The sequence below is a fragment of the Nesoenas mayeri genome, assembly GCF_963082525.1.
Source record: "Nesoenas mayeri genome assembly, chromosome: 26".
NCBI classification, from domain to species: domain Eukaryota; kingdom Metazoa; phylum Chordata; class Aves; order Columbiformes; family Columbidae; genus Nesoenas; species Nesoenas mayeri.
This window is the reverse complement of record NC_137552.1, coordinates 3,255,445-3,273,160: the sequence shown is the minus strand read 5'-3', so window position 1 is coordinate 3,273,160 and position 17,716 is coordinate 3,255,445. Positions and strand designations below refer to the sequence as shown.

The window sequence follows — 17,716 nt, the reverse complement described above, 5'->3', positions numbered from 1 at the left end:
AAACCCCTTCTAGAAGCCAGAATAAAATTGCCTTTACTAATTTCCTCCCTGTCCTCGGCGTTGTTTACTTACTTGGAGAATTCCAGCAGGTCTGAAAGGCCCCACGTCCCCGCGGAGACAGCGCTGCTCGTCCCAATCTGATTACCCTTATCCAATTGATCTTCATTTATCTGACCTTTATAGAGCTCTCACTTGATTTCCAGAGCACAAGACATTTGCAATGTGCAGTTTCCATCCTTCCCTCCCTGGTTCTGCTCTATACGGGCACATGATTCCCAGCAAAAAGTCACTGAACCTGTCATAACCCACAGGGAAACAGTTAATTAGAAAACCAAACACTCTGATGGAGTTGATTGGGCCGAAGGGGCAGGAGCTGGGCTGAGCAGGGCGTTGGGGGGACAGAATTGTGGGCATCATGCAGATGGGGATGTATGGATTCTATACGTGCAGCGGTGCTGTGTTAGCAGGAGGGGGAGCGGGGCAGCTCCCGCAGCTGCTCCTGGCTTTGCTGGCGGCTGGCTGATTTGCATCAGGAATGAAGGCAGCAATTAGTTTAGCTCATCATCTCACAGACTGAGAAATTAGCTCTCTCCTGCTTCAATCACAGTTGCTGGGAAGAGGCTCTGGGGACACTGGGTGGGGGAAGGTGGCCGATCCCATACGGATGAAGTGCAGGAGGCCTCAAACACCCACTTGCAGGACCTAGCCCCAGTTTGCCCAGGAACGGGGGCTCCTGTGTCACCCTCCTGCCCAACCTTCCCCACTTCCAAAAGTGCAGAAGGAGGAGCTTGGGGGTTTCCTGGAACAATATTCCAATAATGCTGAGAAAAGTCTCGCTTTTACACCATATGCGATGCCTTTGTCCCCCCAGCATCACCTCCTGCCTCCCATCTGCCTTAAAGTCCCCAGTTCCACCCAGCTGAGCTCAGATCCTGCCGGGAAGGGGAGGATGACCCAGGGATGCTGAGCCAGGGATGCTGAACTGAGGATGCTGAGCCGGGGGTGATGAGCTGGGGGTGCTGAGCTGGGGATGCTGAGCCAGGGATGCTGAACTGAGGATGCTGAGCTGGGAGTGATGAGCTGGGGGTGATGAGCTGGGGATGCTGAGCCAGGGGTGCTGAACTGAGGATGCTGAGCCGGGGGTGAAGAGCTGGGGGTGATGAGCCAGGGATGCTGAGCCGGGGGTGCTGCAACACGGAGCGGTTGCCATAGGGACGGGATGTCGAGCAGCAGCTCAGGCGTGTTCACAGCCCTGCCCTGTTCTCCCTCCCGATGCCTCCGCCAGAGCCCGGAGCCTCGCTCCATCCTTATCGATGCCATGACGGATTTGACATCCATTTCCTCCTAACAGCAGAATTCTTGATCCATCAGCAACAAAAGTGAATCAATCAGTTCCCAAAAGCCGGGCTGGTGAGAAGAAAGCCAGCCCTGGCCCTGGCATGTGGAATTAATCAATACTTTAAGCAGAAAAATATTGATAACATTGCTGCTGCAGACATATTTATGTCCTTTATTATATGTGCCACGAGGAGCGATTCTCTCCCCCCGCTGCCTGGCCCAAGTGTTATTTTAAATGGTGCAAAATCTCCCTCCTTTCTCAGGGAGAGAAACCGTGGTCTATTTTTACTGCCTCACGCTTTTGCTGCGGCTCCTTCCCGAGGAGGGATCGAGTTTCCCGGACACCGTGGGCTCCGCTTGCCGGAGATTCCTTCGGTCAGGCCTTATAAGGAACCAGAGATTCATCTCGGCCGTGGCCGCGAATCCCCCGCTGCAGCCGGTGATGGATCCCCCTGCAAAGACATAGAAATGGAGAAGAACGGGCAGGAGGGTCCCCACGCTGGGGACCGGCACGTGGAAAAGGGAGGGGGATGGAGAAAGGCATCGGGAGAAATTACAGGCATGGAAATCAAAGAGTATAATCGGAACCAGATTGGGACGCTCCAACAGGAATGGAAATCGGGGATTTTTGGTGGGTTTGGGGAGTGCTGGTTCCCCAACCCCACGGCTGCACTTTTGGATGCTTTGGGTCTCTCTCCCTTGCCGTGAGCAGCCGGGATGATATTTTCCCAATGTGTATTATTTATTCATCATTATTTATAACTTACCATTACTGTGTTACTGTCTCTGTCGGGAAGGTGATTTTTAGTAAGATCAATGAGAAGTTTGGAGGCAGGAGCTCGCACCGCGTGTTTAACTTGGGCTGGTCCTGGGGGCTCCGGTGAGGCCGGGGGGGGAAGAAACACCGCTTGGGTTTGCTCAGATGAGATCTGGCCAGACCTGGAGAACAATAACGAGGGAGAGAGACGGCAACTCTGAGGATGCTGCGAGCTTTGTCCTTGAGAGAGACTTAGCGCAATATTTCACCCAGCTGTGATTTGGTTTGCTAATTGAACCGTCGCTTTTCAGGGTGCAGGAACGCACTGGCTTGCACAGTTTTGGGCCCCCCCAGGGGTGTGAGTGGCCCCGCTCGGCACACGGAGCCGCGTGCAGGTGGATGGAGCCTCTGGTTGCGCTCGGAGAGCAGCGAGACCGCCTGCCGCCTGCAGCCAAAAGGATGCTCCCCCAGCACAGAACCCCCCGGAGCCTTTGGATTTAATTCCGAGAGGTGACAGCAGACGTTTAAGAGGCTCTTTGTCATCTCATGGAGCCAGGAAAGGGCCGCAACCTTTTTGGGACGGGAAAATAAAATAAGGAAAAAGCACGAGGGGGATTTAATGAAAAGCGCGAGCGAGTCCCTTCACCAAAGGAGCCGCGCGGGGTGAGGAGGGAGCAGCAGTTTCCATTCACCCCCGCTGGCCGCCGGCCCAGCCTCCAGCAGATGCTGCCCAGCTGAGCAGCGCCCCAGCCCAGCACCGGCTTCTCCCAGGGTGACTTGGTGGCACTTGGTGCAGCGCCTGTGCTGGGGAGCTCAGGGAGCTCACCCCAAACCCTGCATCCCTGGCAAGTGCAGCCCGTGCAGGGAGGTCACAGCAGAACCCCCGGGGCAGGGGATTTATGGAAGGGGCCAAGGGAAGCAGCTGGTTCACCGCTCGCTGCGGCAGAACGGCAAAGCAAATTAATTGTGGGAGAGCCGGGCTGCCCCCCCGCTGTGCCCAGCCCCGCCATATGTCTGCAGGCGGCTTTGTGCTGGTTCCCTCCGTCGGTGCGTTAGAAAGCGAGCAGGACGCTGGGCTGACCTGCGGGTGGGCACCCGGGCGCATCCTCCGGCCCCAGCGCGGCCCTTGGCCGGCACAGCCATCGCCATGTGGCTCGCACATGTTCCCGGCTCTCCGTGCTGAACAAATGGCAGCTTTGGCTCCAATTTAATCTCATTGAAAGACAAAGCTGCGAGCGAGGGACTTTCCTTAGAGCAATTCCCGGCCCCCCGGCGGAGCAGCCGACCTCATGTGCGTCGGGAGTCAATAATTCACTTTCAGGAGGAAATCCAGCTGACCCAAAGGAGGAGCCCACAGTGCCAGCGGGAGCTGGGGGCTCAAATAGCTGTGGTGGTGGGAAGGGCTGGACCGAGCATCGCTATGTGAAACCCCAAAAGCACCTGCAGAGCCTGGAGGGGCAAGGAACGCCTGGCATTGGCACGGCACGAGGTCAAATCCACCGTGCAGTGGGCAAAGGCAGGGCGGGGGTGTCACCAGTTCTGGCACCTGTGAGATGTTGTCCCTTGTCCCATGCGGCCAGCAGAGATCTGGTCACCCCACCTGGTCACCCCATCCCAGCCTCATCCCTCCAGCCGTGGCCGCTGGAGCCTCCTGCTGGGATTGCAATATAGGATATTATAACGTGATAAATATTATAACGTGATAAATATTATAAGGTGATAAATATTATAAGGTGATGATAGATATTATAACGCGATAGATATTATAACAAGCCTGCCATGAGGACAGTGACCCGAGAGGGGCTGGTGCGCAGGGACAGGCAAACAGATGGATGTGGGGGCTTGAGGGGATGGGCAGCAGAGGGGGGTGGTGGAGGCGGACGGGTCGGTGTGAATCATTGAGGGCTGGAGACCGAGCGCACCCCAAAAAGCGCTTCGTGGGAGGGCGGGGGGCCGGGGGGGCCCGGGCTTTGTGTGCCGGCGGAGGAGGGTGCTGGCTCGGCCGCTCGCCGTGATGCTCCAGGGGCGGAGAGGAGGAGGAGGAGGAGGAGGAGGAGGGACTTGCAGCCCTTTTCTGCTGCCGCCGAGGCGGAGGGCGGCAGACGGAGGGCAGCCTGGCCGCGCACCGGCTGGGGTGACCGGCTGGGGTGACCGGCTCCGGGGGACCGGCCCCGCCGCCCCCGCACCATGGCCCGGCTGCTGCCGCTGCTGCTGCTGCTGCTCCCGCCGGTGAGTGCGGGGCTGCGCCGGGGGGTGCGCCGGGGGTCCCGGGCTGCACGCACGGGGGGTCCCGCAGGGGCCGGGCTGGAGACCCCGGGGTGCGGGTGGGAGGTCCCGGGGTGCGAGGCAGAGCGCTCTGGGGACAAAGGGAGGGGGCTCGGGGAGGTGGGTGGTGATGGGGACCCGCGGGGACAGTCCCGCTGCGCTCGGCTCTGCCCAGGCTTTTACCCAAAAAAAAGGATGCCAGAGCCCTGCCTCGCTGCGGGCGCGGGGGGACAAGCCGCCCACACCCCAATGCCCTCATCTCCTGCCATCCCACACCCCCAAAATCTCCCTTAGACCTTCCCAGCTCCAAACCCGCTTCCCAGAGCAAAGGGTGAGAGCCCCGGGATGGGGCGGCGGGTGCTGGGGATGAAACTTCAGGGCATGGGGGGCAGGAGAAGGGAACTACCGGGGGCCACATGGGGATGGACCCGCTTACCTGGGGCAGAGACGAGGCTGCTGTTGCGGGGGAACGTGTCTGGCGTCCCAGGGGGTTCGTTGGGCAGCAGGACACGGTTGGGCAGGATATTACAGCTGGAGCTTTGGCAGTTTCACGCAGAGACTGAGGAGGAGAGCGGGATCCGCGGCTCCGTGCCGAGGGGTCCCCTTCCCCATACACCCCATACTGGGCTGGCCACACTCCCCAGGGATGCTCATGGTAGCTGGCAAAGCAAGAGCTGTCCCAGCTGTATAGATTCCTTGGGCGGTACCCCCGGCACAATGGGGGCCAGGCTTTGGTGTCCCCAAATCTGCAGAGCCGCCTGCCCGGGTCAGGGCTGAGCCCAGCCGGAGCACCGCTGCCTCAGGGCTGGTTCTGCTCCCCTGGATTACCCCTGCAGAGATGGGGGTGCATAGGGGGTGCTTGGCTGCTCTGCAGCCTGACAGGTCCAGATGTGCACCCACAGCTGTGGCCACAGCCCCGGTGCACCCCCAAACCCTGGGCACCCCACGTTCGTTGTTCTTTACCTGCTCTGCGTGGCCGGTAGCTCCGTGCGGGAGGAGGCAGAGCCCCCCGTGCCACGGGCTGGCCAGAACCCCAGCTCAGACGTGGCTTTCGCTGCCTGGAGCGGGGATCGCGGAGCCAGAGCTTTGGCTTTCCCTGGCCAGAGCGCTTCGCCAGGAGCGGCAGAGCCCGTCTGCCGAGCGGGTCAGATCCAGGCTTGCCGCTGGGCAGGCTCCAGCTGGAGCATCCCCTCCCTTCCCTGTGCTGGATCTCCTGTGCCAGGGCTCCGGAGCTCGCGGTGCCGCGCCAAACTCCGCTGAGGCCATCGCCTACACCGATGGCATCTGCCGGGACGCAAAAGCCCCTGACACAACTCGGAAAGCAATTAAAAGCTTACAGAGGTGTTGCTCGCACCCTCCGTCTGTCCCCCTCTCCTTGGTCCAGCTGTCAAAATGCTTTATGGTGTTAATACCTGTGGCTTTGTCAACAGGAGTTGTGTTAATAACATACACATTTCAGCGGGCTAATGCAGACCATGTGCCCCGCTCATAAGTGTGTTAATCTTTATGGGGCTTTCAGTGCTCAAGATGCAGAACTAAAAGGGAAATGCGGGCAGAGCTGGGAGGGGGGGGTGTGTGTGCAGCACCTGGGGCTGGAAGTTGCATTTTCTGCAGCATTTGGGAGCGCTGAGGGGGGGCCCTGGCAAGGGGGCGGCATCTGCTGCTCCTGGCAGCCCTGCGGGAGGGGACGTGTGGCCAGAGGGGTCCCTGTGCTCAGCTCGGGGGTCCAGAGGAAGCAGGGTGTTCGGGTCCTGTCCCCGCGGAGCCACTGACAGCCGCTGCAGCGTGGGAGAGCTGGTCCTGCCGGTCCCTGTGCACAACGGCAGCCCTGGCTCCCCCGCTGCTGCTGCCACAACCACAGGAAGGGGACAAACCCAGACAGGGGGACAAACCCAGACAGGGGGACAGGGTGCAAGCAGGGGGTGCAGGGATGGGCGAGCTCCAGCCAGGGTGGGTGCGGAGCCCCATGAGCCACATCTGTCCCGGAGCAGAGGTACAACTGGCCCTGTCCTCACCCCAAACCAATTCCCAGCTGTATTTGGGGTGCTGGGAGCCCCCCCAGCAGCAACCGGGGCCCAGCGCCGGAGCGGCTGCCAGGCTGGGCTGGCGAAGGCGCGCCAGGGAGGAGAGCGCCCGCTTCCCAGCGCAGGGTAATTGGAGCACTTTGTCATTCAGATGCCTATAATTGGCGCTCCATTGTCTCCGGGGCCGGATGCTGCCGGATGATGCACAGCGAGTTCATAACGCCGCATTGTGCAAGGAGGCGGCCAACTGGCTGACGAGGCATCCAGATGCACGAGGAGCTTCTCCAAGTGCTAGCTGCGTCTCTTCCCCCCAAAATCAGGCTTAATTGGCTGGCAAAGGGCTGGCCCGGCCCTGGAGCACAACTGCCTGCGAGCAGAGGGAGCACGAGGAGCCCCGGCACAGCATCTCGGCAGCCCTGCACCCAGGGTGGTGGCTCCTGATGGTTTGGGGAGCCCTGCAAATGCACCCACTGCCCCGGCTGCAGGGCAGCTCTGACCCCACGGCCCGTGGCAGGTTTATTGCTTCCACATGCGAGGACAGGTTTTTAAAGCAGATAGACTTACTGCCATGAGACAGTAAATGGTGCTGAAGCTCTCGGTGCTCCTGTCAAAGTCTCGGTGTCCATCGGGGGGGCTGATTCCCAACCCACACGCAGCAGGAGCGCTGGGCAGAGCTGCCACCCCAGCTCTCCTCACCCCGGCGTGGGGAGGGCTGGACCCTTCGGAATGGCAAAAGCATCCTTAGAGGAGACAGCACAGGCGAGAGACAAGAACAATCAATGCTGTAACCTCACAGAAAAGCTCACTTCCCCCCCAAAACACCCCCAAGCCTGGCCCATGGAAATATGGCCTTTCCTGACCCCTCTCCAGCTGTAGCGCTCAGCAGGAGCTTTCCCAATAAGCGAGTTTTGCACAGGAAAGTCATTTCTCCAAGACCTGTATTCAGCGTGAGCCCCCTTTAACCCCTATGTGGGACACCCTCGCTGGCTGTGCCACGTCCCCACGCAGTCCCATCCAAGGGTCACCTCCCGGCTCTGTTCTCTCTGCAGGGACCTGCTTGGGGCTCCAAGGACAAGTGCTTCTCCAAGATGTACACGGCGAGCGGGGAGTGCTGCAAAGCCTGCAACCTGGGCGAGGGGGTGGTGCAGCCCTGCGGGCTCAACCAGACGGTGTGCGAGCCCTGCCTGGACAGTGAGTACCCAGCATCGGTGGCACTGGGGACCACGAGCGTTCACAGGCATTTGCGCTGCACGTCCTCTTTCCCTCCGGGAAGCGTCGCCTGGGCACGATTTGCGCCATTTCATTCAGCTTTTCCGCTCACGACGCTTGCAGGGACCAGCTCTAGCTCTGCGCTGACACTGGGGTTACTCCCAGCACCTCCCCAAACTCTCGGCCCTGCAAATCCCTGCCCTGGGTGCAGCATCTCCCCCCGTTTGGGTCCTGCTGGTACCAGCACCTTTGCAGATCCCCCTTGCAGTGGCTCCTGCCTCATGGCCAGCATTGCCTCCAAAAAACTCCCCTTAACTGCCCTTCAGTCTGTGATGCAGCCACAGGGACGTGTCCCCATGAGCCACCTATACTTGTCTTTTTTTAAACCTCGCACAGATTGCAAAAGCAAGTTTGAGAGGGGAAGAAGTAAATCATACAGGTCCCCAAGAGAGGGGGGAACAGTTTTCTCCTGGCCGGTTCCCAGCACATTGTCTATGTCAAATGCTTCATAAATGTCGGCTGGCGATGCGTGCTGGAGACCCGGTTAAACGCTCACAGCGGAGCGGGGCGAGCTCTGGCTGTTTAAACAAGGCCACGACATGCGTAAGCAACCTGCCCTTCACATTTACTGCTGCAAACCCTTTGAAGGCTTGAAGACAAGGATTTGTAGGAAAAGCTGTGCCAGCCAAGCCCGATTGCTCCAGGGACGTGACCCGAGGGGAGGGACAGAGCAGGGCTGGGGGAGCAAAGAGGAGGCAAAGTCGGGGGGAGAAGCTGCGTGAGCAGAGCAGGGACAGAGCAGCATCAGGGCAGCGCTAAAAATACCTCTGCTTCCCTGTAAAATCGATGGGCAGCGCTGCAGGGCCCTCCCAGCCCCTGCTTGGACACTCCAGGTGGTGTCACATAAAACAGCACCAAGAGGGGGACAATCCACCCCACTCGCTGCTCTAAAGGGGGAACCACACACACTGGAGAACCCCAACCAGGACAAAGCCCCTCCAGCCCCTCCTGCCTTATAGCCCACCCCGCCCCAGCTGGAGCCTTTCACTCATTCGTTAGCAGCAGCAGGAGATAATTATCAGGAGCTGGGGACTGCTGGGGGGTTGGCCATAGGGTGACCACAGGTGTGTCTGCTGCAAGGGGGCAAATGACCCCCACAGCTTCTCAGAGCCTAGAGGAGGATTTTGAGGTGCAGAAAGGAGACCTGTGAACCCCATCACCAGCCTGTGCTGGGACAGGGTCCTTTGTCCCTGGGATCCCAGCAGATCCCATGGGCACCGGGCAGCACAGGCAGAGCACCCTGCCCGCCCCATGTGAGCTGGAGGTGCCAGGGGAGGAATGTGGGCATGGCTCCGGGATCCCCACCTCCGCCCCGGGCTCTTGCCTTGGACGTCTTCCCAATTTACCAGGCAAACTGTTTTGGAAAAATCCGCTCCAAGCCAAGCACCAGCCCTGCCAAAGCCCGGAGGGGTCGGGGAAAGATGGTCCTTGCATTAGCCCAAATGGCCACTTGTGGGTTTTTTTAGATTTTCTTCTCCCCTCCTCGCCAGCCCCCCCTGATTGCTGCCTCATGATTTATTTATCCCCTCACCAGCCCCCATTGCTGAATCTGGGCTGTAATTGCTGCGCTCGGATCCCCGCTGCCCCTGAAATGTGCCCACTCAGCCGAACACCGTTCCTGGCCACTTCCCCTCTAATGGCGCCCATCAATAATTCAGAATAATGCGAAGGATGAGCCCAGCTTAATGGCAGCCGCGCACGCCAGCGGCTGCCCCGGGGCTGCACTGGCTCGGGCAGGCAGGGAGCAGGCAGCGGGCAGGGGAGATGCTGGGGGTGGCAATGTCACCGCTGTCCCTGCTCAGGGTTTGCAGCCAGGACGCTCTGACCTCCGCTTTGTCCCCCGCCAGGTGTCACCTACTCGGACACGGTGAGCGCCACGGAGCCGTGCAAGCCGTGCACGCAGTGCGTGGGGCTGCAGAGCATGTCCGCGCCCTGCGTCGAGTCGGACGACGCCGTGTGCCGCTGCGCCTATGGCTACTACCAGGACGAGGCGAGCGGGAGCTGCCGGGAGTGCCGGGTGTGCGAGGTCGGCTTCGGCCTCATGTTCCCCTGCCAGGACTCGCAGGACACGGTCTGCGAGGAGTGTCCCGAGGGCACCTTCTCCAGCGAAGCCAACTTCGTGGACCCCTGCCTGCCTTGCACCACCTGCGAGGAGAACGAGGTGCTGGTGAAGGAGTGCACGGCCACCTCGGATGCCGAGTGCCGAGGTAACGCTGCCTGTCCTGGGCACAGCTGTGCTCGCCGGGTCTCCTATACCGCTCCGTGCCTCAGTTTCCCTTTGCAGCACAGTGGTGGGGGGCAGTGGCGCGTCCCAGGGCTCGGAGGAGAGGAGCCCTTAGAACTGGGGAGCAGCTGCCCCACAGCCAAGGGGGGTTCAGTGCCCAGGGTGAGGGGAGAGCATCACCCACCGGCAGCACCCCCACCCTGCCATTCCACATGCTGCTGTGCACAGCCCCCCAGAGCCACAGGGCTGGGGACACCCCAGCTGCTCCTTGGCAGCTCAATTCCCTGCCCAAGCCCGGCTGGGGAGAAAGGAGCTTTTTGTCCCAGCCGCGGCTGGTTCAGAGCGCGGGGGCAGCCGGCGCAGCACCCTTGGAAGGGTTGAGTAAATGGAGCCACAAGTCAAGGAGCACAGGGGCAGCTTTGTCAACGGGGCCCCCCCGGAAACCGCCGGGCCGGGCGCCGAAACGCCGCGTCCAAAGGGCAGCAGGTCTGGCCGGGGGCTGCGGTGGGGGGTTCGCTGGGGCGAGGTGCCAGCTCCTCCCTGGCACCCGCTCCGTCCTCCTGGGCCGGCCAACACAGCTCAGCCCCAGGGACATGGCACAGCCAGGGGGACACGGCACAGCCAGGGGGACACGGCACAGCACAGGGGACATGGCACAGCACAGGGGACACGGCACAGCCCCAGGGGATCGCTGTCAGTGGGGTTTGGGAGGTGCCTGGGGAGGGGATGGGGCAGCTGCAATGAGAGCGTTTGCTCGGGGCAAGACCAGGCGCATCCGTATCTGCTCTCTCTGCGGGACACGCCTGGGTGTGCAATGGGGTGACTCCCAAACGGAGCCAGGCTGGGGGGTCCAGGAAAGGGGCACGTCAGGGGAAGAGCTGCAGGACTGGAGCAAAGCCTGTGCTGGGACAGAAGAGCTCTCAAAGTGACATCCATGTCCAGCTGTGACCAGGCGCCATCAGCCATTGGGGACGGGGACAGCTGCAGCTTCCCTGGGGACTTGGGGGCTGTGGCCAGGGGATGAAGTGGCCTTAGGGACAAGCCTGGGGACGAGGGGATGGGGTAGAGCTGGCACCTCCACAAGCCTTTGGAGTGAGATCCCTGCAGACACTTGTCCCTTCACCAGGTCACCCACCACAGCCTGTTACAAGACAGACTGGCTGCATGACTCACTGGTTAATCAATCTCATTTCTCTGGTGCCTGGCAGACCTCCACCCGCGCTGGACAACCCACACACCGGTCCTGCCGGGCTCCGCCAGCCCTGAGCCCGTCACCAGGGACCCCCCGAGCCCCCCGAGCACCGAGGTGCTGCCCAGCACCGCGGCCGATGCCGGCACCACCGTCATGGGCAGCTCGCAGCCCGTTGTCAGCCGCGGCACCGCCGACAACCTCATCCCGGTCTACTGCTCCATCCTGGCGGCCGTGGTGGTGGGGCTGGTCGCCTACATCGCCTTCAAAAGGTAGAGGAGCAGCTGGGGGGGCACGGCAGAGGGTTTTGGTGCTGGGACACAGGCTGTGTCCCCACCTCGGGAGTCCCACAGCAAGGAGGGAGGGGGAGCGGGTGGGTGGGTAGGAGCTGGATTTACGAAATGCTGGACAAATCAGGCAGTTGAGGGGTGAAAGAGGAAGATGGCAAGTGGGTGGGGTGCAGGGAGGGGGAGCCCTCATTGCAACCCCCCGGCAGCCCTGCTGGGTCTGGCACCCGCCGCAGCCGTCGCAGCCGATCAGGCTCAGCGGCTCATCCCGGCGCTGGGTTTGCACCTGCCCCCGACATGCCAGGGCCAGCTCGGCTGCTCCCGGCACCTGGGGGGACCCACACGTGGCCCCAGATCCCCCCGCTCTGCAGCGCAGCCGCGGCTCTGCAGCGGATCCCAGCAGATCCTTGCCCCGGTCCCTGCAAAGCTCCAGAGCTCAGCACCCGCAGACACCCGTTTAAACCGATCCGGCCGCTGTGCTGCAGAGTTGCGAGTCAGAGGCTGCAGGAGAATACTTCTTATTGGGAAAATGGTCCTGAGAAAGAGGATCAAAGGCACAAACCTGCTTCCAGCCCGGGGCACATCACCACCGGTGGTCACCTCCCCAGTGTCACCTCTGGCTGTCACCTCCCCAGTGTCACCTCTGGCTGTCACCTCCCCGGTGTCACCGCCAGCTGTCACCTCCCCGCTCCTCTCCCGGCAGGTGGAACAGCTGCAAACAGAACAAACAAGGGGCCAACAACCACCCGGTGAACCAGACGCCGTCGCCAGAGGGGGAGAAGCTGCACAGCGACAGCGGCATCTCGGTGGACAGCCAGAGCCTGCACGACCAGCAGCCACCCGGCCAGGGCACCCAGGGGCCAGGTAGGGACCGTGGGAGCTGCGAGGGGCCGGGGGCACCCGGGGATGGGCCTAATGCTGCCTCGTCCCCCCCAGCGCCCAAGGCAGACGGGAGCCTGTACGCCAGCCTGCCGGCCAGCAAGCAGGAGGAGGTGGAGAAGCTGCTGGGCAGCTCGGCCGAGGAGACGTGGCGGCAGCTGGCCGGGGAGCTGGGCTACAAGGAGGACATCATCGCGGGCTTCACGCGGGAGGAGTCCCCGGCCCGCGCCCTCCTGGCCGACTGGGCTACCAGGGAGTCGGCCACCCTGGACGTCCTGCTGGCCGCCCTGCGCAAGATCCAGCGCGGGGACATCGCCGAGAGCCTGTACAGCGAGTCCACGGCCACCTCCCCCGTCTGAAGGGTGGCCCGGGGCGGCCCCGCGGGGTCCCCTTCCCCCTCGGGCCCCTCGCCTCTCCCCTCCCTGGCACCCCGAGCCCTGCTGGGGGGTGGGGGGAGGAAGCGGGGGCTCCCCGGGCCCCCCCAGTTTACTGTCCTGTATGCACTGCGCTCCTGTTTTCGGTACCACCCCCTCCCACCACCGCCTGCCCCCGGCAGCCCCTGAGTGCGATGGGTGCGAGGCGCCCCCAGCCCGTCTGCCACCCCAGCACCCTGTGCAGCCCCGCCAGGACGGACACACGGATGCAGGAGTGAGCGCTGCGCTCTCCCCTCTATGCTTCCAACCCCTTCCCCTGTCTCGCTGGGGCTCCAGCTCTCCACACCTCCACCAGTTCTTGCTCCTCTCCAACACCTGAAATCCAGCTGCTGGAGCAGGATTTGGGGACGGGGCTGCACCGGGGGTGGGCTGGGGACAGGATGCGCAGCCCAATGTGCACTGCGAATGCGGGGCACAATCTCTCCACAAGCTGCACCTGGGCTTGGTCAGGAGAGGCTGGGACCCCCCAGTGTTGAGGACCAGGTGCCTGGTGGCACCTCCTGGCGCTGTGGGAGGACACGGAGGGTCTAAAGGGCTGAAAAAGTGCCTGGTGACAGCAGGGACACGGTGAAAGGGCTCTGCTCGCCCTTCCCTGGCACAAAGCCACCCACCGCCATTGCACTGTCCCTGTCCCTGCTGGGGGGGGTGCTCTCCCCGTAAGGGCTCCTTCTCCTCCAGCACTGTGAAGGGGGCTCAGGAGCCCCCTGCCCCCCGGGCCCTTTGCCTCTGCCTGCGCACACGGTGGGTGCTGCCACCCTTGGGGCACCCACTGTCACCCAGAGGCACCCCCGGGTGGCTCCAACATCCCCTTTGCCACGGGCCCCCCGCAGACCCGGGGCGGGAACATCACCCACTGCATCTCCAGAGCTGGAAATGCGTTTTGTTGGCATATCAGCTCCTCGCCAGCACCCGGCTCACCCGTGGACGGGTGAGCACCCGTACGTGGTCCCGCGCGATGTCCCCAACATGTCCCTGGAGCATCTCGGGTTTGCAGAGGAAGGACAAATTGAGTTGGCGCCCAGCGCCTGGTGCATCTGCACTTCTGGACTCCCCTTCACCTTCAGATCCAACCAGGAACTGCTTCTTGAAGGCAGAAGGTGATTTTCCCTCTTTAAGGAGATAAGCAAGACTTGTAAATAACACTGTGTCATTTTACGGACCGCTTGATGTTTCCACGTGTGACACGGGGTGACAGCACCTGCTCCGGCCCCTCTGCTCGTCCTCGCAGCCTTTGCAAGGCGAGCTCTCATTTTGCAACCCAAGCCTTCAGTCCCACCTCATTTCTGGCCTTAAAGACTCAATGGGGAGGCAGGGAAACACCCCCCAAAACTCGCTGCAGCAGGTCCATGAGCAATGCGGGAATGTGGAAGGATCTGGCTGTTCTGGCGGAGCATGGGGACGGAGATCTCGGTGCTTCCCGAGGGATCGGAGCCTTCAGTGAGAGGATTCCAGAGCCTCAGTGCTTCAAAAGCTTTTGGGTATTTTGCCCCTCGTGCTTTGGGTGAAGAAGCAGGACCTGGATCTCTGGGGTGGGACATTTGGTGCCTCCTGCAGCCAAAGAGCAAAGATCCCTTTGGAGGAACAACCCTACGACGCTTCGGCCGCTCACACCAAACCTGGTGGTTGGAAACACCCGGTCCCGACAGGGCTGTGAGTCCCAAATTTCTCCCATCACCAAAACACAAGGAAACTACCCCAAATTTGCAGTGGATGGCCCCAGCTTGTGAGCCCCTGGCTGGGGCACCGGCTCCATCCATCCCTGGGGACGCACTGGGATGAATTGCAATGTTGGTTATCATTGGGTTGTTTCCATCGGTCCGTTTTTTTGGTGAAGCGAATCAAATACGATCTAAGGGCGACTGGAATTGAGCGCCCAGATCAAAAGCAAAACTGCCCGCTCGGGTCCCACACGCCAACCCGGCCGTACCTTCCAGCTGGAAATTGCTTTTCTTCAGGACAATATTGCCACGGTCTCAGGTTTCAATTGCCATAGTAAAGGGATTTCCTCAGGGCTGAGGAAACAGGGACAAACTCAGCATCCAAAGAGAAGCCGGGGGAATGCCTCAAATCCCTGGTTGCGGGAAATAAATAGAAATACAAAACACGAGGAGGGAAAACCAAGCCAAAGTTAGTGCTCGTCGGTGCGTTTTGTGTCCTTTTCTAATGTTTCTGTTGTACGAAGAATGTGTTTCCCACTCACCCCTCTGTAATACCGATTTATTAGCAAGTTTTACGATGAAGAAATAGCCACTGTAGGAGGAGTTGGGGGTTTGTGGGTGTGAGCAGCATGGGGGGTGCACGGGGGCAGTGGGCCTTGTGTATCTGTCGGATGCCAATAAAGAGCATCACTGGGCTGCTGTGCTGCTTGCTTCTGTGTCCCCCTCCCCAAACCTGCCTTTGTGAGTCCGTGATAGCAAAGAGCCTCGGAGCCTCCAAGGGTCGGGTATTATTCTTCTCTCTTCGCCATCCTATTTTAACCTCATAAACAGCAGGAATGTAAAGCCTGATCTTATCTGGTGGAGGAGGATTCCTGGGGACATGGAGCAGACTCAGAGCTTGGCCAGGAACGCGGCGCCGGGAGCTTCTCACGGTTTATCCAGATTTGTACAAGTGGCGCTGCCCACAGCTGGTCCCCTCCAGGAGAGACCTTCAGTGCTGGGAAAAACCCAGGAAAAGGGGGTGGCTTCCTCCTGCTGCCCCTCCAAGTCGCTTCAGCTGCTGTAAAAGAGTGTTAAAAGGCTCAAATCCTCTTATTTTGAAGTGTTTGCTGCTTTGGGCACAAGGCACCCATTTCTGCACCAGCCCCAGGGGGGTTATTTAGGTGGGGGAAGTTGTTGCAATGAGCCCAGGAAGGGCTGGGAGGGCACAGGGTGTGTTCCTGATGCTAAATACCCACATGGTCCTGGGGCAGCCGAATTGGGGGGACACCCCCCAGGAACGGTGACAGGTGAAACTTCCCCAGACACAAGGTTGGGTCTTACCCCAAACAGCCGCCGCTGCCCCCCGGGGGCTGCGTGTCCCCACAGCCGGCACCCAGGGCTGCTCGGCACAGGATCGCGTGTGGGTTTGTGCAGAGTATTTACACGTCGCGTTTCATAAGGGCTTGAAATAGGATGCTCAGATGTAGCCGGGTTTATTTTTGGCTGCCCCGGGCGCTCTGTAGCGGGAGCCATAATGAGGAGCAGGAGCGCACACACGGAGCGCGTTCTTCGCCTTTCTTCAGGCTCCAGCCTGGTGCTGTGAATAAACAAGGGAAAACAATCGCAATCAATCCATTAGGTTTAATCTGCTTCCTCTTAATCCCCATCCTCCCCTGGGAAAGGGGCTGGGACAGTGCAGAGAGCAGAGCCGGGAGGTTGCGCAGTGCCCGGGGGGAACAACGAGCATCTTCCCCATGGCCCTCCCCACATCCCTGAACAACAAGCATCCTCCCCATGGCTCTCCCTGCATCCCTGAACAACGAGCATCCTCCCCACAGCTCTCCCTGCATCCCTGAACAATGAGCATCCTCCCCACATCCCCCAACAATGAGCATCCTCCCCATGGCCCTCCCCACATCCTTGAATAATAAGCATCCTCCCCATGGCTCTCCCCACATCCCTGAACAACAAGCATCCTCCGCATGGCCCTCCCTATATCCCTGAACAACAAGCATCCTCCCCATGGCCCTTCCTGCATCCCCCAACAACGAGCATCCTCCCCATGGCCATCCCCACATCCCTAAACAACGAGCATCCTCCCCACAGCTCTCCCTGCATCCCCGAACAACGAGTATCCTCCCCCCGTCTCTCCCCGCATCCCTGGCTGGACCGGGAGCAGGAGTGAAGGACTGAGCAAGGTGCTCAGCATGTGTGGCATCAGCTGCATTCCCCGGTCCCGGGAGAGAACAACCTGATTTATGGTTAGTGCAGGAGGGGGAAAGAAAAAAGAACAATAAGCTCAGGGAAGGAGGCTGATGTTTGCATGGACTGGTGAGCGGGGCTGGGGAAAGGGCCCTGGAAAACTTCCTTCCTTTGCTTTATGGGTGTCTGGGGAGGGAGAGCGCGGCCCCCTGCTTAATCTCACATCTGCTGCACGGAGCTGGGGGGCTGGGGCTGCTCGGAGCAGGAGGAGGAAAGAGCCACTGGCACGGGGACATGGGGACAGACACACAACCCCCCGCTTTGGCCACTGCCACCTCCAGCAAAGAGCCACAGCTTTGTAAACCACTCGCTGTCCCCAGCATGAGGCACAAGGAAAAGGAAAAGCAAAATAAACCCACAATGCCCCGAGATGCTTTTGATTCCGCTCCCGGCTCCTGTGGGGAGTTCAGAACCTTCCTCTGTGGAGGGAAAACGATGGGAAAAGCGAGCGGAGCTTCCAGAGCTCTGCAGGTGAGCCCGCGGCTCAGCGCCCAGCTGCAGCTGAGAAACACTAATCCACCGACATTTCCTCCCCGTCCGTCTCCAGAACCTGAGCAAGCGTTCTCAGAATCGTAGAATTAGGTTGGAAAAGACCTTTAGGATCATCGAGCCCAACCGTTAGCCCAGCGCTGCCAAGTCCACCACTAAGCCCAGCCACTGAGCCTGGATTTGGGGCTGTAGCCGGTGGCAGGGAGGGGGGATTGGGAGACACTTCATTTCCAAATCCCACAGAGACCCCCCGACCTGCAAACAGCCCCAGGTACCCCAATCTCCCCCCTCACATCCCCATCTCCCCCAGGCAGGATCTGCCGCCCAGATGAGCCGCATTCCCCCGTAATGGGAAGCAGGTTGGGTGATGGTCGGGTGCCAGTGCTGGGCACAGCAGCCTGGGCTGCTCGGGACTAGGGGGATAACAGCCCCCAGGGGACCAGCACGGCAGCCTCTCGCTTTTAACCTGCGGCTTTGCATCTCCACATCTCTGCTGAGCGGGTTGGAGAAACCCCTGTGTGGTCCAAACACCGTGGATGCTGCTGCAGCATCCTGGAGCTCCAGCAGAAACTGGGGCTGAGCCTGGGGCAGGAAAAACCCGGCCCAGGGTAAACCTGGCCCGAAAGGCAAAGGAACACATCAGTGGGTGGGAAAAGGCA

General features: G+C 60.8%; 1 protein-coding gene across 1 annotated transcript; it reads left to right on the top strand.

The window, feature by feature from the left end:
• Nucleotides 1–4,282: 4,282 nt before the first annotated feature.
• On the top strand, nucleotides 4,283–12,591 carry NGFR (nerve growth factor receptor; the record flags this gene model as incomplete). The annotated part of the gene is made up of 6 exons (XM_080359893.1): nucleotides 4,283–4,324; nucleotides 7,434–7,575; nucleotides 9,501–9,860; nucleotides 11,086–11,338; nucleotides 12,057–12,217; nucleotides 12,290–12,591. 6 exons carry the CDS (start codon nucleotides 4,283–4,285, stop codon nucleotides 12,589–12,591), a joined length of 1,260 nt encoding a protein of 419 aa, XP_080216019.1.
• Nucleotides 12,592–17,716: the final 5,125 nt, after the last annotated feature.